This window comes from Phalacrocorax carbo, chromosome 22 (assembly GCF_963921805.1).
Source record: "Phalacrocorax carbo chromosome 22, bPhaCar2.1, whole genome shotgun sequence".
NCBI classification, from domain to species: Eukaryota; Metazoa; Chordata; class Aves; order Suliformes; family Phalacrocoracidae; genus Phalacrocorax; species Phalacrocorax carbo.
In genome coordinates, this window is record NC_087534.1 from 8,174,905 (window position 1) to 8,197,851 (window position 22,947).

Sequence of the window (22,947 nt, forward strand, 5' to 3'; positions counted from 1 at the left end):
GGGACGGAGGCTGCAGCGGTCCCTTTCCCTCCACCAGCTGCCGTCCTCCCTCCTTCCCCATCAGCCGCTGTAAAGATGTACTGAGGAACCTGACCCTTCACAGACCGGACAGAGCCCCGGTTACGCCTGCAAGACTGCTTCCAGGAGCTCAGATTAAAAACAAAGCAAAAGCATGCTCACGGGGTTGGCTGGCAGCCAGCCCATGCCTTTGGGCAGAACAGCCAGCGCGGATGTCTGGTCACGGAGGGAAGGGGAGCTCTTGGAAAGGCTGTAGCAACGGCCAAACAAAGCTTGCTGTCCTGCTGCAGCCAAGTTTTTAGAGGAAATGAAAGCCCAGGAGGTCTTGGATTGGGGAGGAGCTCTCATCATAAATCTTCATCCTTCCTCTGCTCAGCCCTGCGTCTACTCGGCCACTGATGGGGCACACGCACATCACCAAAGTTCAGCGAAGAAGACCTTTTGTAAAACCCAGAGAACCAAACAACAAACACATACCAAGTTCAGTGGTGAAGGACACAAAGAGCCCTCATGGGTGGAAGCTCTAGCAGTGACACAAGCTTTGCTTTCTGATTTAAGCGCTCCCGCTGGAGCCAGGACACCTCTAACTGCCCCGAGCTGGGAGCTGACCACATCCGTGCCAGCCAGCGCCTCCTCACCACTCTCCAGATTTACTCATTTTTGAGCTTTGCCTCAAATGCTCAGGTTAGGCCTCAAGCTATTGCGATTCACAGAAATACCCAGAACAACTGCTTGGTCATACAGACTGGCCTCTTGCTTGGCTTGCACTTGTCCACCTCTTAATAAGTTGGGGAGTTCCCTTTCTCATCATCTCCTTTTTCAGCTGTAGCATGTAAAGCATGAAAAGTAGAAGGGGACCCAGATCCAGCGCTCCCAGTACCAAGGCAATGGAGGCAGGGTGAGCATAGTCCCACCCTCCCTCCTGAACTGCCTTGTGCCTGGTTTGCACTGACAGGTCCCATTACCTGGGGTATCTGGTATTACGACACATTTTGTGTGTGGTGGCCTGGCTTATTACATGGTCCTGGCAGTTTTTGACTGACCTGTCATCAGCGTTATTTACCACTCTTCCAGCCCAGGGGACACACACAAAGTCTGGCAGCACCGAATGCCACGCAAGGCCAAGTTAAAAAAAAAATAAATCTTGAATATGCCTTTACTTTTATCAACCAAACTTGCCATCTAATGAAATAAAAAAGCCTCTTTTACTAGAACTGATTCCCATGCAATGCTGTTAACTAGCATTAATGGTACTTCAGGTTGTTGTTGTCAGGATGCTGGATCCTGGAGCAGCTCTTCAAATGATGTGTTGCAGGGACAACTTCATGTCTGGCTGGCAGGCGGCGGGCTGTTCCCCTTGGTTCTGGCACCGTATCAGCACTCTCATGGCAAGCGCACGCTGCCATGGAAGACACACACTGCCTCCTTGTACAGGCTGTCTGCTTGTGGCATGTTTCCTCGGGCTCGTTTCCTTCTGATATGGAGTCCATTAGCAACATACCCATTTTTGATGACCATATACAAATTTTTCAGGTATCAGAAACTCTTTTGGTTTTGAAAATACACTATTATAAGCAAATATCCAGAGATCTCTTTCCAAGAGCAAAATCACACTGAATTAGTGGAGAAAAACTCTCCTTGGAGTACAAAGAGGGGAGCAGCATTTTAGCCGACAGGCTCCGTCTGCATGCGCTGTCGACTGCCCTGTTCAGTGAGAAGAGCAGTGAACAAGTATAAGATGAGATGCCAACACAGAGCTTGTGAAAGCACCAGCCACTGCCACCAGGCCTAGAGCTGTGCGGTGCGGCAGTGTGCAGGACCAGCACACGGTGGGCATGATCCCTGCCGGCCCCAGTCACCAGGATGTCGTCCTCGAGTGCCACGACAGGTCTTTGAAAGGACACAAGTTCCTTTTGAGCTGGAGCGGCGGATGATCTGACACTAAGCATTACTGTCTGTGAGTTTCCACTACGCATCTGCACAATTTCCTCCTGCTTGTTGCAGGAAAGAAATATTAAATAAACTCTGTAGCTTTCACCTGCAAGCACTTCAGAGCCCAGCACAGCATGTCCCCACCTTATTACCAACTCTGCTGGAATGTGCCCCCAAGCTTGGGTTGCTCAGCAGGGAAATACACCCTCTGCAGCGGCCAAGAGCCCCTCCTCGAGCAGCGATGCTTCCTGGGAGCCATCTGACAACTGGGAGGCAGGGCACAGCGTCTGCTGCTCATGCTGCCGCTGGGATAACCCAGCCTGGCAGGAAACGTCGCTGTTGGGAGCCAGGCTGCCTCCCCAGCAGCGGTGAAGAAGCGAGCAGGGCAGACTCTGGCTGGTTTGGGCAGGTGGAGCCCAAGTCCAGCCCCGACGCAGAGGGCAGGGGGTGATCTCGGTGAGCCGCAGCGTCAGGGTTTGTATGCTGCAGCCCCAGGCTGTCTAGCTCTGCCGGAGGGGAAAACCATGCCTTCACTGAGCTGTCCATGGCCGGGTTGATCTGCTCCTGCCGCTCCACGCTGCAGCAAGTTACCTCCCAACAGCGAGTGGCTGCCCTCTGCCCTGTCCCCCTGCCCCAGCCTGGCAAGGGCAGGGGCCACGCACCAGCGGGATGAGTGACCTGGGCTCCTTGAGAGGCATTGCCTCCCCTTCCTCACAGGAGGAAGATCCATGGCAGGGCTCCTAACCTTGCTTTACAGTGTCCAAGCAAAGATGGGGTCGTTCTTGCCACCCAGGGGTGGGACAGGAGCCAGACAAGCGCAGTCCCCATCCCCACAGCCCCAGAGGCAATAGCAGCACTAGCCTGACTTGTGCCATCACAACGCAACTCGTCCCTGCTTGCTGGGTGCAGGGAGTGAGCACGCGTCTTCCCAGCGCGCCTGGACAGGGAGGACGAGGGTGGCTCTGACGACCCTGGAGCTGAGATGCCACAGCTCTGAGACCCAGGGGGGACCTGCAGCCAGCCCTGAGGCACCCAGGCACAGCAGGAGCCTGTGGAGCTCGGGGAGGGAGGACAGCACCCTGGGAGAGCAAGGAGAAGGGAAAGGCGGCTCTTACCTCAGGGCCACAGAGCACCTGGCCCAGCAGACGCAGACCCAGCCCGCCAGGTCCCTGCTGCAAGCGGAGCCACCAGCAGGACCGAGCCATCAGCGTGCCCCTGCCCGGGAAGAGGCTCAGACGGGAAGGAGGGCGCGCTCGCAGGTGAGTGACTCACTTCCCTCTTGGCACTTGCGACATGGCTCAGACGCGCCCCATCTGCGCCCTGGAGCTCCACACCGACTCCTGCAGCCCTTCCTCTGGCAGGCCGTGGTAGGGGATCAGCAGCGGAGGCTCTGTGCTGGCCAGGGGCTTGTCACGCTCCCGCGTCGCCCAGTGCCTCGCAGGCCTGAGACGGGGCAGCCCTGCGCTGCAGCAGCTCCAGGGCAGGGGCACTCCCCAGCCCGGCCGCGCTGGCAGAGGTGGTCTGGGCTTGGCGAGGGGGGCCAGCGCCCTCGGCAGATCCGTCCCCTGGGCTTCTCATTTCCTTCCAGATACTGGGACCGGGAGCCAGCAGAGCGGCGAGTGCTTGTTCAAATGCTTCCATTGGAGGTGGAAACTTGCTGCAGCAGGGCAGCGTGTCAGGATGAGACCGCTTTGCTGTGCGAGTCCCAGTATGGGGAAGCACTAGCCAGAAAAATATTCCAGGCCGTGGCAGCTAGTGTCCTTGCCCTCTCTGCAGCATTATAAGCCCCCCTCGGTTCTTGTGCTCCTTCAGCCTGGGAAGAAAGGGTGGAGGGACGCATGGGGGACTGACCGCTCCTTGCTGCTGCAGTCCCAGGGCAGCAGCTCCGGCATCGCTCTGCTCATGTTTCACGTGGGATTTCCCCAGAAGTGTACCTGGCACTGGCATCACTCAGGTCATGGGCATAACATCCAGCGAGTCACTTGTGTTACAACAAGAAATCACATGCGCTTCTGTCTCCTCCCTTTACTCACCATGGGTTATTTAACAAGGAAACATTGTTGGGTTTTCTTTGCTGTTAGGAACCGGCACTGGTTTCTGCAAGAAGACACGAGGTTGCTGAGACGGCTCTGAAGGGCCAGACAGTCACAACTGGTCAGTGCACAGAAGCATGTTGAACATGTCCAGGCAGGCACACAGCCTGCACCACCATCAGAAGGAACTAGCTGTTTGCATGTCCTGCAGTCCCCCCATCCAGGCCTGCCAGACACCCAGACGCAGAATGCAGAGCTGCAGCAAACACCCCATTTTCCCAACCAAACAGAAAAGCTGCACCAGTTTATAGAGTAGGTAAGTTCTGGCTTCTCTCAACAGAGAAGGTTGCCACCATCCCCTTGTGAATAAGGAAAACTAGGCTATGCTAGGAGGACCGCGGCCAGCAGAATGAGGACAGTTAATATTCCCTCTGCTTGGTACTGGTGATGCTGCGCCTGAAACAGTGTGTGCAACTCAAAAGGGACATGGAGAACTGGAGAGGGATGGGCAGAGAGTTGCCACCCCAGTCTGAGCCCTGGGACATGCCCTACAAAGGGAGCCGGGCTGGGACAGCCCGGAGGCTGAGGGACAACCCGAGCACTACCTGCAGTCGTTGGAAGTTGCAAAGTGGATGGAAGCAAACTCTTCTCAGCAGTGACAGGTGGTGTGACAAGGGGCAATAGCCACAAACTGGGGGGCAGGGCAGTCAGGATGAACACTGGTGAAATATTTTTGCTAGAAGGGCTCTGCATCCCTGGGACAGGAACCCAGAGAGGCCAAGGGTCTGATCCTCACCACTTGGCTAGATAAAGCCGCAGCTGATGTCACCTACCATTAGTGACAGCCCCACTTCAAACACAAGGTTGAATTAAAGACCTCAGAGGTTCTTCCCCAAAACACTGCAGTTCTGTGATTTGAACTGCAACAACTGCACTAGCATGTGTGCCAGTGTTATTTTCCTTTGCAGGTGCTCTCCATGTCATCAAAACGCCCTCCTGCAAACCCCATTCCACCCAGAAAAACTGCCACAACAGTGACCGGGCAGGGCCTACTGGCATTTGAAAAGGAAGCAATTTGACCAGACCTGAGAGGATGGGTGACACATAAATCCTATTGATTATTTTCAGGTTACATCCTTGTTTGCTTCAGTAAGAATGTGGTAGCAGCTGCGAAGCAGGAGACTTTCACCTTAATGTTAATATTAATGCTGCGTCTGGACTTCCCTGCCGCTGCCAGACAACGGAATATCCCCGAAAAGGGGTATGAATGAGGCAGGTGTGAATGAAGAATCCATTTTAATGACACTGAACAGGCAGAGGCAGAGATCTCCTCCCACAAAGGTAAGACCTAATTGCCCCAAAGTACATGTCCATTCTTGCCCTGGGAGCCTGAAGCCCTCCAGCTGGTGTGACAAGGAGGCTTCCTAGCAGAAAGGCTGCCAAGCCTCGGTAGTGAGTCAGGCAGCTCAGCCTCATCCTAGATCCTACCTAAAGTGTGCGTGGTGCTTGATGCAGCACTGAAATTGGGGCGGGGAAGTCAGGAGCCCAGCCTAGAGGAGCAGCACTCCCAAACATCTGCCCATTTTGTGCACGATGCGAAGCCGGGGCTGTGAGAGCTTTACCTTTCAAGGAGCAAAAGGAGTTACCCCTGGAGCTGAAGACAAGGGAGCCCCCAGCAGCAGGAGGTGTGCTGCCAGCAGGAGCTCTGGAAAACAAAAATGAGGAGGTTTTGAACCCAGCTGGTGCAGCCCCACACACCATCGGGTCTGGGCACGCTGTGCTGATGCACAAGGGACGATGCCCCTTTCTGCTTGTGAATTGTAGGGCTCGGCTGCCTGAGCGGGGGAGGTCTTGCTCACACAGCAGCTCACACCTCTTGCAGCTTGCAAGAGGAATAGGAAGTCAAGACACCCCGTTTGCTCTAGATAACGCACTGCAACTGCCCAACCCTTTCTGAGGAAAACTTCATATATTAAGGCCAAACTCTCTCAGTTTCTCTCGTTTCAGTTAAGAGGGCAGAGAAAGACTAGCAAAAGAGACTCTCATCTGGAAGAAGAGGAGAGCACAAGCCCTTGATCTCTCCCACCGGGGTTCCCAACACTACGCTAGTTAATCCCCCAGAACTACAGTTACGCTCCCAAAATACAAATCACGTACAGTGAAAGAGCTGTTACTGCCCAAGGAGAAGGGGTGGAAGAAAGAGGGGGTTTCCACGCATTTACAAAGATGGCATCTCTTTGGGGAAGAGGAGGGCTGGAGGAAGACCCAGCCACCCAGACAGCATAACGGTGATGCTGGATCCAGGCCATCCAGTTCAGTACTTCGCGCCCAACAGCAGCTGGCAGATGATGATCAACTAAGAAAGCAAACACAGAGCAACACATCCCTCGTCGTATGCTGCCAGCACGTGCCAACAGGGGGCAGAGACCCCCGTGGCTCCTACACCGGGATCTTTACAGAGCGTGATGGCATGTATCTGTGTGAACACATATGTGGATGAAAATTAGAAACTTCTGACCTCAACAATAGTCTATGTTGAGTTCTACAACCCACTGCAGGAGAAGCATTTCTCTGTCTTTTCAACCCATTTCTTGCTGATTTCCCTCCAAAACCTTTTGTTCTCAGGTTCAGGAACAGAGCAGCTGTTGATGCCCTGGCTCTCCCCTGTATCATTGCTTGTTTCCTTTTGAAAGGCTGTGCAGTACAGCAGGTATGTAAGTGGGCATCCATGTAAACTGTAAGGTCTGGCCACAACGTGGCTTCGTAGCGAGGAAGACGGTATTTGCCATTTCACTCTCTGTCTCTGCCAACAGGACTCTGTTTTATACAGCCCCTGTGGCCGAGTGACTAAGAAATGGCTCCTGAGCAGCAGTAGCTAGCTTAGAGCACATTGCTGGGTTTGTCAAACTATGATAAATGTTAAGGAAAACATTGGTTTACATCTTATCAAGAATAGATTTCATCTCTGGTGGGTCACCCAAGCTTTTTATAGCTGCCATAACTTGGTCCTAGCCTTTACTGAATAGTTTTTCCACCTGGTGAAATCTAGCTAATCTGGTGAACTTCTGGTGAAATCTGGACCCATGCCTGTCTCCGTGCTCAGGGGACCCTCTGCTCTCATCCCAGACAGGAAGGTCCTGCGCTCTGTCCCCTTTAATCCACCAGTGAGTAGGTTCCTGCTGCAGTTTCCCCGAGTAACCTGTAAAAGTCCTTTCCCACCCCACTAGTGCTGAACAGGAGATACACCCTTGCAAATTGCATCTGAAGGGGAGGGGAACCTCCCTGCCTCAGAAGGGAGCCAGGAGCATTCCCTAGACTCCAAGAAAGCAGCAAGGAGCTGAGCTGGACTCTGGTAAACCGCTGGACACATTCTGTGGGAAATGGACACAGAGAACAAGTTATTTCACAGAAAACTGAAGCCAAGACTCTACTGAAAGGTGCTTCTGTAGCTATCGGATACCTTTTCTCCTTCCAAAAGAAAAAGTAATTACTCCTTATTCCCACCAATGTATTTTCTTGTCCTGCATGTCAAGGACAAATATTTCAGTGTGCGAGGACCACTGACCCAAAAAAAGCGCCAAGGAGGAAGGAGGCCTACAGATCTTTCCCTCTATGACATCTCTACCTCTTGCAAGGTATCTACTTGTGACAAAAACTTCTTGAAAGCTATCTGCTAGCAACAGAACAAGAGGAAACGTCCTAAAGCTGTGCCAGGGGAGGTTTAGATTGGATATTAGGGAAAATTTCTTCACTACAAGACCGGTCAGGCACTGGAAGAGGCTGCTCAGAGAGGTGGGGGAGTCACCATCCCTGGGGGTGTCCAAAAAATGTGTAGCTGTGGCACTTCAGGACATGGTTTAGGAGGCCTGGGGGTGTTGGGCTGGCGGTTGGACTTGATGATCCCAGAGGTCTCTTCCAACCTTAGTGATTTTGTGATTCTATGAAATTAAATGGTTCACTCAATCCCCGTGCCTTGGCGTGTGCTGCAGAGGCCAGGCAACAGCCCAGCCTGTATCTGTGGGGGTCCATGTTGTGCATTCAATTATTTCCACCCAGGCAATTCAAAACAGTTTCCTGTTACAAGGATCAAAATTAATCTCCTGGGTTCCCTCCAGTGGAGCAGAGAAACATCTAGCAAAGGGCCAGGTATTTCACTGCCGCTAAAGCCTGCCTGGCAGATGGGAAGCTTCACGGGACTTGGCTGAGTAGATAAGACAGGAGAAATACTGCATATTCAGACACAGAAGCATATCATAGGCAGGACAGGAAGAAAAGGAAACAGGAACAGCTAAACTGACAATGAAACAGCATTTTTCTAAGTGACATGTTTTGCTGCCCCAACCAAGTACTATCCAGTGGAAAAGATCACTCTAACAACAGAAGCCCACAGGCCTAGTACTTCAGCAGCTTTGACCGCAGGCTGCACTCCTCAAGAGGCCGTGGTAAGCCATTCCACCGGTCAAATTCTCGTAAACATACATGACTCTAAGAAGCAGAAGCATAATGTGTCTTATATTCTGAGCATGAGCCAGCAGTGCCCAGGTGGCCAAGGAGGCCACCATCACCCGGGCTTGTGTCAGCCCTGGTGTGGCCAGCAGGAGCCGGGCAGGGATGGGGCCCCTGTGCTGGGCCCTGGGGAGGCCCCACCTCGAATGCTGGGCTCAGGTTTGGGCCCCTCGGGACAAGAAGGGCCTGGAGGGGCTGGAGCGTGTCCAGAGAAGGGCAGCGGGGCTGGGGCAGGGTCTGGAGCACAAGTGTGCTGGGGGGCGGCTGAGGGGGCTGGGGGGGTTTAGCCTGGAGAAGGGGGGGCTGAGGGGAGCCCTTCTCGCTCTCTGCAGCCCCCTGAGAGGGGCTGGAGTGAGGGGGGGGCTGGTCTCTGCTCCCAAGTCACCAGTGACAGGTGAGAGGGAACGGCCTCAAGCTGCGTCAGGGCAGGTTTAGGTTGGATATTGGGGAAAATGTCTTCCCTGCCAGAGGGGTCAGGCCCTGGCACAGGCTGCCCAGAGAGGTGGGGGAGTCACCGTGCCTGGGGGTGTTCAAACACCGTGTAGCTGTGGCACTTCAGGACACGGCTTAGGAGGCCTGGGGGTGCTGGGCTGGCAGTCGGACTTGATGATCCTAGAGGTCTTTTCCAACCTTAATGATTCTATGATTCTTATAAGCATTTCAAGTTCTCACAGGACTCATCCTGAGCTACCTGAAAAAAGTTTAAAGATCTGCAAGACCAGTACCATCAGTCAGGAGAGACATTAGACCATCTGAAAGCAAATGCTACTAGAAAGGCCAGTGTTTCAGTATCAAAAGGAAGGACTCTGGGACAAGCATGACTGGGATTTATCTCTAAGCTACAAATACTTTGATGGGAACAAGAGGCAGACAAGTTAGAGGGACAGCACATCCTCTGGGTGAGAGACTGCACTCTGATACTCTGATCATCTGAGGTACTGCCCAGCACCACTCTGCTCTTACACCCAGGAAGCAGAAGAGATTGCACCTGAGCAACAGAACCACAAAAGTTAACTGACATTTCCCCAGAACAAATGTGGCTAATCGCTGCCTTGACAAGGAAGTTGTGTCCTACCAACATGTTAATGAAGGACGAGACTCTGCCAACAAAAAGGAGTTTCAGTGCCTGAACAGAGCCAGGCTGCACAGTTCAGTGTCTCCCCGACCTCTCAGCCTACTTTAGTCTGCTGCTAGTTATTGTTTGGCTCTTGTGTCCACCCAGACATCACCAATGTTATTTTCTAAGCTACGTTTTGCCCTCTGAGGTTTGGCTCAAGCTATCCACTAGCAGATTATACCTAGCAGGACAAATGAAGCAAAGAAACTTTGTATGCCTGTATTCACAGAGAAAATAGTCTGCTGTTCTGAGAGCTACTTAATGTAAAATAAAAAAACACCAAAATACCTTAGTTTTAATAGGGAAGGATGTTTCACTTTACATCTGGTCACAGACCAGTGCATGAGAGACGAAACAAAGGCTAGTGGAGGGCACCAGCCACCTTTCAGCAGATTCATCTAAGTCCTAGGCCCGTCAGAAAGCACTACCTTCCTTGGGAGCTGCTTTTCCTGCAGAAATCTATTTGGTAACAACTTGATCATGTCGATCCTCCCTAGCAGGCAGAAATAGAAGGCAATTAATCAAAACTTAAGGAGTTGAGACACCAGAGGATGGAGGCATCTCTTCAGGGCAGCAGAACCTATCTTTCCGAAGAGAGACCCTGCAACACCAGAGACACAAAGAGCAGCACAAAGGATTGCGTGCATTTAAAGATGAAGGCACATAAGAGAGCAAGTCCAAGTTAAAGGAGCTGGCTAACAGCAGCGAGGAAGGAAAGCAGTATCTTAATGAAGGCAGCTACCCACAGGACCCTAGTACGGGGATGGTCATCAGGACAGATGGGCAGAGTTTGCAGAAAGGTCTCCAGAGGAGTCTGCCAGGCACATGTGGATCCATCATATCCTCCATTTCGAACGCCTTTGAACAGTAGAGAATCTCATACACAAAGTAGGATTTAAAACATCAAAACTCGTGTGTTTGAGCTCATCCCATAGCTCCAAGGAGTTACACTTCCAACAGGTGCCCAAGTGCTCCCAACCCATCCGTGCTCCCCGAAGGCAAACCAACAAGCTGTTTTCAGCACAGACCCTGGCATACCTGCATCCACCCAGGCAGCACCCAGGGAAGGGGTACCCCCTCCCCGTCCTCCCGGGTGCCACTCTGCAGGACTGTCACTTCAAAATTCAAGACAGAACAAACTTTGGGATGACAGCAGACCCTAATCAGTGTCCACACTGAAGAGCAGCAACATTTCAGTGGCCAGCAGTCAATTCACACCCTTGCAATTGTATTTTTGAATAATTCCAGGAAAAAAAACCCAGTATCTTGGGTAAAAATTTATTTTACATACAGACCATTGCAACTTAACTATTAATCAAGAGAAGTTATTTTTCCTTTACAGGAAGTGACCATCTGGTCTGAGATTAACAGAAGTCTAAGCCTGAGAGCTGGGTTTTTAGTTTGGAAATGAGATCTTGGGCAAAGGGTCCTTCCAAGCACCACTCAGTTCAGCGAGGAGCTGCAGGACTTTAACTGCAGGTCAGCTGCACTGCACAGTGCTGGAAGCAGGTTCCCAGAGTCAGTTCAGACCCTTCCAAAGCTGAACTTGCTGAGGAACTTGATGACTGGAAAAGTATGGATGCATTTCCAATATTTTGTTCAGCTCTCAAACTAGAAATGGAAGTGGTGAAACAGCACAATCTCTGTGAAATACAAAACATTGAGTTACAGGGCAGCAGACAAACAGGACAGCAATAATGGTGGGGACCCTCCTAAGCCAAGTGTTCTACATGTAGCGGGTTCCTGGCCAAGTTCATACTATGGCCCTAGTTCAAATGGACAGAGTACAAAAAATACTTTGACCAATAATTAATTGTACTGGAAACAAACAGTCTACTAGAAAGCGATTCTTACTCTAGGTGCCAGTGAGTCCTTAAAAGCAGGGAGGGGACTGAGGAGCTGCACTTGGGCAGTGCTGCCAGGATCATTCACGCTGCTCCATTTTTACTTTGGGAGGTCTCAGGAAGGTCCTGTTTTTCTTTTCTTTCTTCCCCTTTGTATTTGCCTGGAAATTTCTCCAGCTGTCCACACGACCATCCCGACTTTCCTGGGAACAAGCGAGAAGAAAGACAGTTAAGTGCAAGAGCCAGAGAACAGGCAGTACATACAGATTCAAGAGATAGGCAGCAATTTCCCCCTTATCCAGTGTGTAGCACCCCAGCAGCCAGGACACACAGTCACTGTGAAGAGCCAGAGCAACAGACACAACACAGTGGAACTACAAGGGAGCTTACAAACACCTGTATAAGCACTAGCTGCTCTGGACAGAACAGTCCTGGGATGATCCACTTCAGTGTGGGATCCACACACTTGAGGCCCATCTGACCACACCTGTGCCTGCAATACTGGTGCTACAATAGCCTACAAGTAAGTTTTGCTGGTAACCAGTGACCTGGGCTAAGCAGCAATTGAAACTTCTGACTAGGGACAAGAATGAACTGCTGACAGAGCTGAAAAACACACCACCTTAATTTACCAGACCTCTTTCTGTAAAGGTGATACCAAAGCCATATTGGTGGGCTCTTCTCCCCACACAAGGACAAACCCAGGGATGCGCAGGATCTTTTACTAAGAGTCTACTTAAATTATCTTATAGCACCTGCAGACAAAAGTCTCCCTTCTCTCTAGGGGCATTCCCTGCAGCATGGCAAAACATTGCTGAGGCCCATCCTGTAAGTTAAGCTGCTGATTACCTCAAAGTTCTTCTGCCATTCTCGCTCTCGTTTAGCTTTCTCTTGTGCCTCAATTTCCTCTTCCCTCTGCCGCTTCCTGGAATGGAAGCCACAAAGAGGTTATGAACCCACAAGCATCTACTTTAAGGAAACACAGTAATACTTTCAAAACAACGCAGAAAGCTCTTCTGATTTCTTGGCAGACTAAAGTGCAGAACAGATAAATGTGCACACCTAAGATAGCACAGCAAATAGAATTTTATTTCAAATCTGGTAGGGCAGCAAGCACAGAAGATGCTTTGGCATCACTGACAGCATGTGTGTACTTAATCAGTGAGTCAGCTCCTCTTGCTCAGCAAAACAAGTTGGACTCCTTCATAACTCTAGAGATACGTACCTAGAACTGTTGAGAGTATACATTTTGAGAAGTTCATAACCACTTGAGCTGCAAGGTAAGAATGAAATTTCTCCCCCCTGCCCCTAATTTTCATGTGTCATCAAAAGCAGTGCCCTGCACCCATGTCGGACTGCCTTCACTGACTGGTACAGAAACCCTGCTCTACGCAGGGTGCATCCGCAGCCAGCGCTCAGGCAACGTGTGATAAAAACACCTAAAATAGTTCAGAATCACAAAGGCCACAGGGTATTTCTGGCACTTAATTAAAATTTTTTTAAAAATCAATTCTTTGCATGCCAACAACATGCAGAAATGTGTCACTGTTTCAGCTGGCCTTCATGCATAGACGTAAGAGTATATAATCATACCAAATATATCAATGTCTTAACTACAGCAGGGCAGGTTTCCTGTCTGCCTGTCTCAAGCACAGAGCTCTACGACCCACAGGTTGCCCAGAGAAGTGGTGGAATTGACATCACTGGAAGTCAGCTTGACAGGACCAGTGTAAATCTAACCCCAGGCCCTGCCTTCAGCAGGGGGTGGGACCAGATGATCTCCAGGTCCGTTCCAACTTAGACTTTTCTAAGACTCTGTGATTCCTTATCTTCTCTGAAGAAGCATGAGGTGGGAAATGGAGCCTGAACTGCACAAGCAGACCGCTGCTCATACCTTTCATGCATTTCTTTAGCTTCTCTTTCTTTCCTCTTAATTTCCAGTTCAGCAAAGAGCTTCATCGTCTGTTTGTATACAGCTTGTTTGAACTGTAAAACACAAATCTGGTCTTAAAATAATGCCCGTTAGAGAAGTCTCTTTTACATAAAAATATGAGAAGCATAAGAAGAATGTGAAGCTTATGTATGCCCATATAACGCCATATGCTGCCTTAGCAGCACTCAACAGCAGCAGCACAGGAAAGCCTACAAAACACTGCTGATTAAATTCTGGCCCTGACACCAGGAAACAACTACTTATTAGTCTCATTTTCACTTGTATTCACAAAGCTGTGCCTCATCAGAACTGTTTATTCCAAGCTCTCTTAATCCTGTTAAGCCTTGCAATGTTACATTTGACCATAAAAGGCAAAATGGTCACCTTTTAGATAGTAATTTCCCAGCAGATCTCCTTGATGTGTTGTAAAAGTCTAGCATTAGCTTTACAGTAGGAAATATCAGTATACTTAAGACAAACTTCATTATTAAAGAACAGCAAGAGACTTCTGAAAATCAGTGGAAATTAAGATGGTTATGGGGTTAACTGTGGTGATACCAAGAGGAAAAAGTCACTTTGTAGGGGGGAAAAAAAAGGTGACAGCAGTAAGACTAATGATGTCAGGGTTTGATACACATCTATCATTCTGTTAAAGCCTCTGGAATCACTTGACTTTTTCAGACTAGAAACCAGGTAAGAACTAAGTTATCTCATGTCTTTTTTAATAAAAGTGATTTGTTGCAGAACAGCACATCTATCCCCAGGTGCTAAAAGGAAGAAACACCCGAAAACAGCTCTTACTATGAAGTGTCACAACGAACACGTTTTAGACATGCTGCAGTGGGTCCTACACGTGCCTCTGCTGGCAGCAAAAATGCCACAGCTCCAGCATTCACAATAAAAGAAATTCAGTTCAGGAAAGACTGCATGATGCACAAGCAATGAAGACTTGCTACAAGAAAAGAATTGGCTATTTTGATCTATATAATCTCATTATATATTTACTCTTTATACTACAGTTAAATTATTTTCTAAAATATTACCCAACCCCCACAGGGCACTCTACACTGGTTATTCAGGGTGTGTTCCTCTGTATGTGTAAGGATTTACAACACTCTAACAAGTCTAATAAATCCTTCCGTACTGGTTTTGACTCTTAATTCCTCAAAACATATTCTGTACTCCCCAGTTTCTCTGAACAGTGTATGGCTTACAACTTCAGGATCATCCTCTTCTACAGTGGGAGGTTTTCCATCCTTCTTCAACTGCTTCTTTTTTTCTTTCACCTAAAGATTAAGAACAAAAGTAAGAGCTTAAAAAGTATTATAGGGCTTACATACTTGTATCGCCCTACTCCACTGTGGGGGAAGAACTCTGGGTGACAGTAAGTCCTTGATTCGGATTGATATTGTACCTTAGACCAAAACCTCCTGGTCCTAGGTCCAGATAAACACATACAAGATCACTATTACATGAACTGTAGTAATTAAAAATGCTATGTTAGATACTATTCACTCAACGCAATCCCTTTGTTGGGTTTTTTTCATTTGTTTTTAAGATATATTCATATCCAATATACAGCATCCAAACCAGCAGGAGGTTTGCTTCCCTTTGTAATATTCACACGACTAACAACAAGCAGAACATACAGTGTTCCTTGGTTTAGAGTATCTGAGTTCTCCCGTATCATCTGCCTTCTCAAGCTGCCTGTGTTTTAGTCTGCCCGCATCACTTAACTAACTTCTTGGCCAGTGCAGCCCAAGCTCCTTTTCTTATCTTATAGGTCATTTTCCCCCAAACTTCCCAGTTTCCTGCTGTCACCACCTATTTTCTTCCACCTACACACATATGAACTGCATCATTCATTCACAGACTTGAAAAAAAATATTTAGGTCAGATCATGCAGTCTGACCTGATTATTGCAAGTGCTGAATTTCACTGAATTACCTTACATTGAGCTCAACAGCAGTCTTGGACAGAGCACATTTGTTCATGCCTTGAGGAGCTCAGAGTCTACCTGCGTTCATTACAAGGTTTGCTCAGCTCACTTTTTAATGACCTAAACATGCAGCAGGTGTACCAAAAAGCAAATTACGAAGGACTGATTACCACTCACCCCCATCCCTGGACATTCCTATGGAATACTTACAGTGTGTTCCACATATTCTTTTCCTGCCTGTATCACATCCAAGGCTCTCTTCTTTTGCTCCTGATCTAGCAGCAACTTGTATGCTTTATCTACAGCTAACAAAAAGCATCAAGATTAATAGCACCAGTAGTCACATTCACAAGGTATCACAAGGTTGCTACTTGTTGGCCATACAAATTTTGCTTTGTAGAATTTGGGGGGGATTTTGTTTCGGTTTTGTATTTTATTTGTTTGTTTGGGTTTTTTTGTTTGTTTTGTTTTTTAATACATCTAGGTAAGTGATATCATGATTAGTAAAATGAGATTTGGGGTACAGTAACAGCAGAAATTGTCAGACACTTTTTGGAGTTAGCAGAGAGGAAGTTATTGGTAACAGGGTGGTAGTTATTGGTTATCCTACCAAGTAATTTAGTTATAGGGCACAAGGTAAGTTTAAGGTGCATGATACCGCACCGGAATGCAAAGCATATGCCTAAAACCACCATGTTACTTCTGTCATACGGTCTTTGAATAAAACCTAATGCACCGATCTAACAGTTTTTCTTGAGCAATCCCAAAACCTCCCGGACTTGCTTGTTCTGTTGCAAACTGGCAATACCAACACCGCCACCTAGTGAAATTCTCTGATGAAATGCCACCCCAAGCATCAGCTCCCTCATCTAAAGAGCCTCTACAGCAATTCTTCTGTCGGTCAGTGGGGCCTCCACCCCTAATAAACATTTAAATCAGCTACAGAAAAATAGTGGTCCAAGTACCACCATATACAAGCCCAGGGGAAGGGTGAGAGCGTTACCTTCAAACGCCTTCTGGGCTCTATCTGCATCATCTTGATTTTTGTCTGGATGCACCAATATTGACAACTGCAAAAGAAAGGATCTTGCTATCAGGATCATTGTAAAGATGAAGAATATTGCAGAGATTTTTGTGAGAGGAAGGAAATGGTCTCACATAGAAGGAATCACAGGGATTGCATTCCTTCATGTATAGGCAAATCAGCCGACAACATGTAGAAGTACGTATCAGTAAAAGCTTGTAAATCAAATACAATTCCTGTAATAAACAGGCTGTCTGAGAAAAGCTGCAGCTTGGGATGTACAGAACAATATGAACACCCTTCACTCGCAGCGCCTAGGGCCAATATGAACCCCTTGATCACCCAAGTTTCGTATCCTTGGTCTTAAGAAGAAACAAACTTACAAAGATTATCCTCAGCTGAAGTTTACCTTTTACTCAACATCTCCCAAGGAGTTGTCTGGTATCCCTAAGGCTGTCAAAATATTTAAGAGTGGATAAGCTCTTCCTCAGGCTTAAGAAAACTTTCAAGTTTTCTTAAGTTAAGTTAAGAAAACTCTTTCCTGTACTCTTGGTCCAGCAGAGACAGGACACTGATTGCTACCATCTTTAGGGCCACCTTAAATGGGCTGGAAAGCACATGTTCTCCACCCTCCTCTTTCAGAGAAAGAGAAGGCTCTTTCAAATCCCTCCATATGGCATTCTTTTTTTCAGACCTCTTATTTTTGCTGCTGCTGTATAGACTCTCTAGTTTATCTGCATCTTTCCTAGTATAACGTTCAAAACCAGTCACAGCGCAGCAACTGGAAATGCATCAGTGCCAAAGAATGCAAAACAATGACTCCCTGAACGCCACATGTGGCACTTGCTAGTTCACAGCAAAAAGGTTTGCCTCTGGTCCTAAACAGCAGTATGCTGTTGATTTACTCTGCAATTTGCTACAGCCAACGTCTTTTTCCTTCTGTTGGCCGTTCCACATTCTGTATTTAGATGTTTGATTCCTTCAATACACAATTCCATGCACTTTTTTCATTTCATCACATTGACTTCAAAACATTTCCCTGTGGTATTCTATCAGCCTAAAGCTAAGAGAGGCCCAGTTTATTGATTCACAGAACTGAGAAGTCAGCAGCACACTAAAAGGTTGTCCTCCCACCTTCCACACATAGAAGCAGCCCATGTCACACCACCAACTTGGCAGGTGTGCTCCTGTCAGCCCGCACAGCTTCCTGTCTAAAGACAGCTCCTGATGTTTCCACTGCTAATTCAGGGAGGCATCAGCCCTCCAAATACTGTGTTTCTTTGCTGCATACACTGATTAAATTCTAATTTCTCCTGCAACCGTGTCAGCAGGGTAAGTTTGGGGTAGTGTTTCCTGTGGTGCACAGGGCAATGCAGACGGGTCAGTGAGCAGGGCTGCTGCTGTTCCAGGTAACCAAATGACTGCTGAAATTCTTAAAGAAACCTCACAGAAAATACACTTCTGGATCCAAATCCATATATTTGAGAAAAATACCTTTTCCCAGTTCTTAATTTCTGACAAATTTTGACCTTCCCTTTGAAATAAAGCTCAGTAAGCTAATTATAGACATGGGCATATCAGTTCGCAATAGCCTCATCACACACTTTACAGGCAAAGAAGCATACCATGCATGGACCAGGGACACTTCTGCAGCTCTCTTCTTGTTGATACAAAGATTGTTCTATGCATTTCTTCCCAAAATGGCTACTCCTCTACCCAGATACAGCTTTACCACCATTTTTCTTGTTCCCAAGCACAGCTGCGTAATCTCTACAGAGCTTCTAGTTTCCTTCCAGAGGCTTCAAGTGCAAAAGCCAAATACCTGCCGGAATCTTTTCTTTATCTCTTCATCTGTGGCTTCAGGATCCATCTGCAGTACCTAAAAGAGATCATGAGAGCAGAGCAAGTTTGATGATACTCCCCGTGTTTCAGGTTCCCGCAGCAAGCTCTAAATGCTTGGGTCACTGGCATGCAGACACGACCCCAGAAACCTCCTCCCATCAGGGAGCTGCTTCAGGACATGAGTTTTCACCTAGTAAAACAGAAATATTTTAAGAGACACCATGTTTGGCACATTGTACTTCTAGCAATGCTAGATCCCTCTGACTGTACCAGTGTCCCTTCCACAGTCAATTCGCATGTAGGCAGCTGCCATCCCTAAAGAGCCACAATTGGTCTAAATCTTCAACCAGTCCTGTAGCAAGGCTTAAGTTTGGCAGAAATGGAGGCATATGGTGGCTTTGGGACACTGCTGGATCATTCATAACTGGGAACTTTGGGCAGGAAACATACTACTAAGTAAGAATTTATTCATTTTATCATTTTGAAAGAAGACAGAAGAGTTTTACTGTTTGATTTATTTCCATGAACTAGCCCACTTATGCACACTGGTCTGACACTAAGAAGCTGTAAATAAAAACCACTCTCTCACAGGAAAGCTACAGTCTACTTCTAACTGGCACTCTTAATTTACTCAAGTCGAGTACTAAGATCTACACAGAACTGAAAGTCGTCACAGTGAATCTGCTGACTGATCCCGCTGACCAGCCCTAAATCAAGACCACTAAAAGCTTTAAAAAGGCAGATAAAGATGATATCAGGAAGGAGTACACACAGGAAATGCCAGCTCCAGAGGAACACCACATCGTTTTATTTACTGTCTTCCTCAGGCTTTCACGCTCATTAAGACTTTATAACCGACTGTAGCTGGACTCAAACGATATGACCCGCAAGGGAATTACCCGTTTTCCAGTGACTCCTCAAAGACGGCTCACTAGTGTGAGCAGCGAAAGCCCTTCTCTCATTCTATGCACTACACAAGTTCAGTGGGATCTACATCCAAAATAAAAGATACAACTAGAAATGCTGAGTCAAGAGCGCTCAGAACAGAACCCGACAAGCATGCCACTTGTAGCTGTTACGTTCTCATTCAGAAGGTACCTCCTAGCACTGATCTGCCAAATCCTCTGATGCTGTTGCATGAGGGAAAAAGAGTCAAAATAATATAGTTTGCACATGTCATTTAACAGTGAAAAAGAGAGTGAGCACAGATAGGCCATCCTTCTGTCTTCTGTAAACCTTCTGCACAGTAATCTATATCTAGGGAATGTATTTATCTTTCTTTATATTTGGTCTTTCTACTGACATAAATACCCAGTAAATCTGGAAGTTGGTATAGCAAGTCAGAAGGGAGGATAAAACATTCCAACTAACCTCAAAAGGGTTCAAGTTGAAATAGGAAGATCCAGGTCGAGTCAGCCTGTCAATTTGGTTTTTTGATGTTAAAACAGAGTCTCGTTTTTCAATTTGCTTTACCTGAAGAACAAGAGACACCTATATATTAACTGACCATCACGTGCTTACCTGTTTTCCCGTGTGATTACATCACCAGTCATCACTGTCCCACACTACAAATCACAACACCTCTCACTCCTCCCAAGCCTGTTGTGATTTTACGCAAGTACCAGCAAAGCACCTTTTTTAAGCTTTTCCTGCAGCATGACAATAGTTTTACCATTACATTTAACTGCATTTTAACTTCTGCCCGTTTCTCTTACAGCTTGCTCGGCAGCTGTGGCTTTTCCCCTAGCTCTTCTCCTACACTAGCACTATCATCGTGATTCCTTGGAAACCTACCGCAGTACAGCTTTTATACTGTAAAATGCACAAAATGAAACCTCAGGCTGAATTCTTACTAAAACTTTGATGCCGTTGAGCATGGGGACAGCCCATTACGCACATTAAGTGACACCAGTGCAACCACACAAGTCCTTCACTCTGACCACACGTTGCTTAGTTCAGTTCAGTTTACTTTTTGTTCTTCGCAGTATTAAGCCAAACCAAACCGTGCATTTACACTTAACGTTCACCTTTATTTAACGACACAAGCACCCACCAAACCGGCACTACCTTCCCGCAGCCGGGCTCGGAGAATCGCACCGGAGCCGCGCACCAAGTGGCAGCGGCCGAGGGAAGGGGCCCCACGCCCTCCCCACAAATGGCAGCTGCCCATACAAGGCCGAGCGGCGGAGCACAGCCCGAGGTTACGGCCAGAGACACGGCTCCCACCGGGTTTACCGGAGGGACGGCACGGGGGCCGCGCGCTCCGCTCCTTCCCGCAGCGGGGGCTGCTCGGGGCGCAGGAGGCGCCGCGGGGCCGGCGGCTGCAGCGAGGAGAACGCGCGGCCTCCGCGGGCCGAGCCCGGACCCGCCGACACCCGCCTCCCGCCCGTCCTGCCCGCGGCCCGGCACAGCCCCGGGGCCCGCCCCACCCGCGGCCGCAGCCCGACGGGCTTCCCTCAGGGCGGCGGGGCCGGGGCAGGCGCCGCGCGGCCCGGCAGGCCCCGGCAGCACAGGGGAGGCGGCGGGGCGCCAGCCGCGGGCGGGCGGGGCGCGGGGGGTCGGGGCGGGGCCGCCCGACACCTCGACGGCGCTGGGGCGCCGGTACCTCGTTGTAGAAGGTGAGGAACGCCTCCTCGGCGGCGCCGCCCGCCCCGGGCTCCCCCGCCGCCGCCGCCATCGCCGCCACCACCACGTGACGCCGCGCGCGCGCACGTGATCAAGGCGCTGAGGCCGGCGGGGCGGGCGGCGCCCCCGGCACGTGACAGCCGCGCGCGCCATGGCAACGGGCCCGTCCCCCTGCCGTCGTCCACCCCTTCCGCTGCGGCCAGGCCCTGCGGGCGCCTCCTGACGGGACGGGACGGGACGGGACAGGCCGTCCCGGGGCGGTCCCGCCGGACCGCTGTGCCCTCCCGGGCACGGGGAGGCGGAAGGTGGAGCCCCGCCGGAGCGGCGAGGGGTGAGGCGGTGTGGGAGCGAAGGGTGCGCATGCGCGGACCGTGACGTGCGGGGGGCGGGTCCCGTCCGCGCGGCGCTCCAAGGGCAGGCGGGCGATGGCGGCCGTGGTGGCGGCGGCGGCGCGGGGCGGCCTACGCGGGGCCCTCCTGGCGCAGCAACAGCGCTGGGGATCGGGATCGGGCGCCGACCAGGTGGGCGGTGCGGGGGCGCGGGGCCGGGGGGCGTCGGTGCGTCCGCCCGCCCGTTCCCTGCTCACCGCCGTCTCTCCCGCAGCTGGGCGAGCTGGGCAGCGGCGCCGGGAAGGGCGGCGGCGGCGGCGGCGCCATCCGCGAGGCCGGCGGTGCCTTCGGGAAGAAGCAGGCGGCGGAGGAGGAGCGGTACTTCAGGTGAGCGGGTGGCGGCGGGGCCCGTACTGGCGGCTCCCGGCGGGGACCCCTGCGGGGCCCTGCCCGGCCGGCGCTGGGCCCTGCCCGCCCCGCCGCCGCACGCCTCCGCGCCGGGGCCCGCGGCCGTGCGGGTGCTGCAGCCTGTGTCGGGCTTTCTTGCAGGGAGAAGGAGAGGGAGCAGCTCGCTGCGCTACGGAAACACCATGAGGAAGAGATCGATCACCACAAGAAAGAGATAGAGCGTCTGCAGAAAGAAATTGAGCGCCATAAGTATAAGATCAAGAAGCTTAAAGACGATGATTAAGCTGTTTGTTGAATGTGCACGGCCAATGCTGATTGTGGTGTAAAACAGCACTGAAGACTCTATGCTTTGGCTCACGTAATCCAAATTTGTGCAATTACACTGCAGTCTGCAACAATGTCAAATAAACTACTCGGCCTCTCTTTTCTGCTCAGTAACTGTCTAATGAAAAAAAACATCCACTGTCTGGTTTTAAACTTCATTGTTCTTCCAAAATACTCTCGAGTAGGCAGCCCCATACAGAACATCACTGTTTTCTTGAGATTTATTTGAAAGAAATGGCCATTGGTACTTGGTATGCTAACTTTGGTTAAAGCTGCAAGAAGAGTTGGGGAAAAAATGGTACCTGGGCAGGGACCCGTTCACACAGAAATAACCTTGTCTCCAGAAAACTTGCTGTGGAGTAGTGGGGAGATGGCTCTCCACTGAACTAGAGAGTATCTATGTAAAATAAGGTTCTCTTGTTGCACATAGTGTTCAGTGCCATAAACTTACCACTCTAATTCATTGTCATCTCAGTTGTGGTGCAAGTTCCTGGGGCAAGACAGCCGGGAGCCAGGCTCCTACATGAATGTTGTTTTCCATAAAGTCTTTAACTGTCCAACAGTGGGTTTTTTCTGTCTCTAGTTCTCAATGTCCCTTTCCAAAAAAGGGTAGATTAAGGTTCATTTTATGCAGGTTCACTCGCTTTTGTGATTTTTAATACAAGAAATCCATCATAAAACACAGGGCAAGTGATCCACTGAAATAGCGTGGCCTGACAAGAAGGGGCTTTTATGTCAGAATGGGCAGGTAAGAAAAAAACTTTCCTTCTGCACCTGTCTGGTTGTGTCTGTAAATCTGCCCCAACAGGCTTTGCTTCTACAGCTGGTATGAGGTCCGCTGTGTGGCAGCGTGTGAAGTTACACTGGGAAGTGTTGCAGCAAAGCTCGACTGGGGGAAGCAGGTGGTGCTGCCCTGCTGGAGCCTTTGATGTAGGAAGTGCTTTGGCAAGGGTGCGACTGGCTGGCTGAAGGTGTCCCAGTTCCTCCCGCGTCAACCCATACATCCCCAACCAGCTGCTCCCCTTGGGCCGCTCTCCTTCACCCGAGGAACGCAGCAGCTAGTGGGACAGCTT

General features: G+C 49.7%; 2 protein-coding genes across 2 annotated transcripts; one reads left to right on the forward strand and one right to left on the reverse strand.

The window, feature by feature from the left end:
• Positions 1–10,868: 10,868 nt before the first annotated feature.
• Positions 10,869–20,933, reverse strand: DNAJC8 (DnaJ heat shock protein family (Hsp40) member C8). Its single transcript, XM_064471138.1, has 9 exons — positions 20,794–20,933; positions 19,560–19,661; positions 18,169–18,225; positions 16,326–16,392; positions 15,533–15,627; positions 14,598–14,669; positions 13,345–13,436; positions 12,300–12,375; positions 10,869–11,653 (listed from the first exon to the last, which is right to left on the reverse strand). The coding sequence occupies exons 1-9, from the start codon at positions 20,863–20,865 to the stop codon at positions 11,531–11,533; spliced, it is 756 nt and encodes a 251-aa protein (XP_064327208.1). The 5' UTR covers positions 20,866–20,933; the 3' UTR covers positions 10,869–11,530.
• Positions 20,934–21,174: 241 nt separating this feature from the next.
• Positions 21,175–21,973, forward strand: ATP5IF1 (ATP synthase inhibitory factor subunit 1). Its single transcript, XM_064471139.1, has 3 exons — positions 21,175–21,334; positions 21,417–21,529; positions 21,692–21,973. The coding sequence occupies exons 1-3, from the start codon at positions 21,239–21,241 to the stop codon at positions 21,831–21,833; spliced, it is 351 nt and encodes a 116-aa protein (XP_064327209.1). The 5' UTR covers positions 21,175–21,238; the 3' UTR covers positions 21,834–21,973.
• The last annotated feature ends 974 nt before the right edge of the window (positions 21,974–22,947 follow it).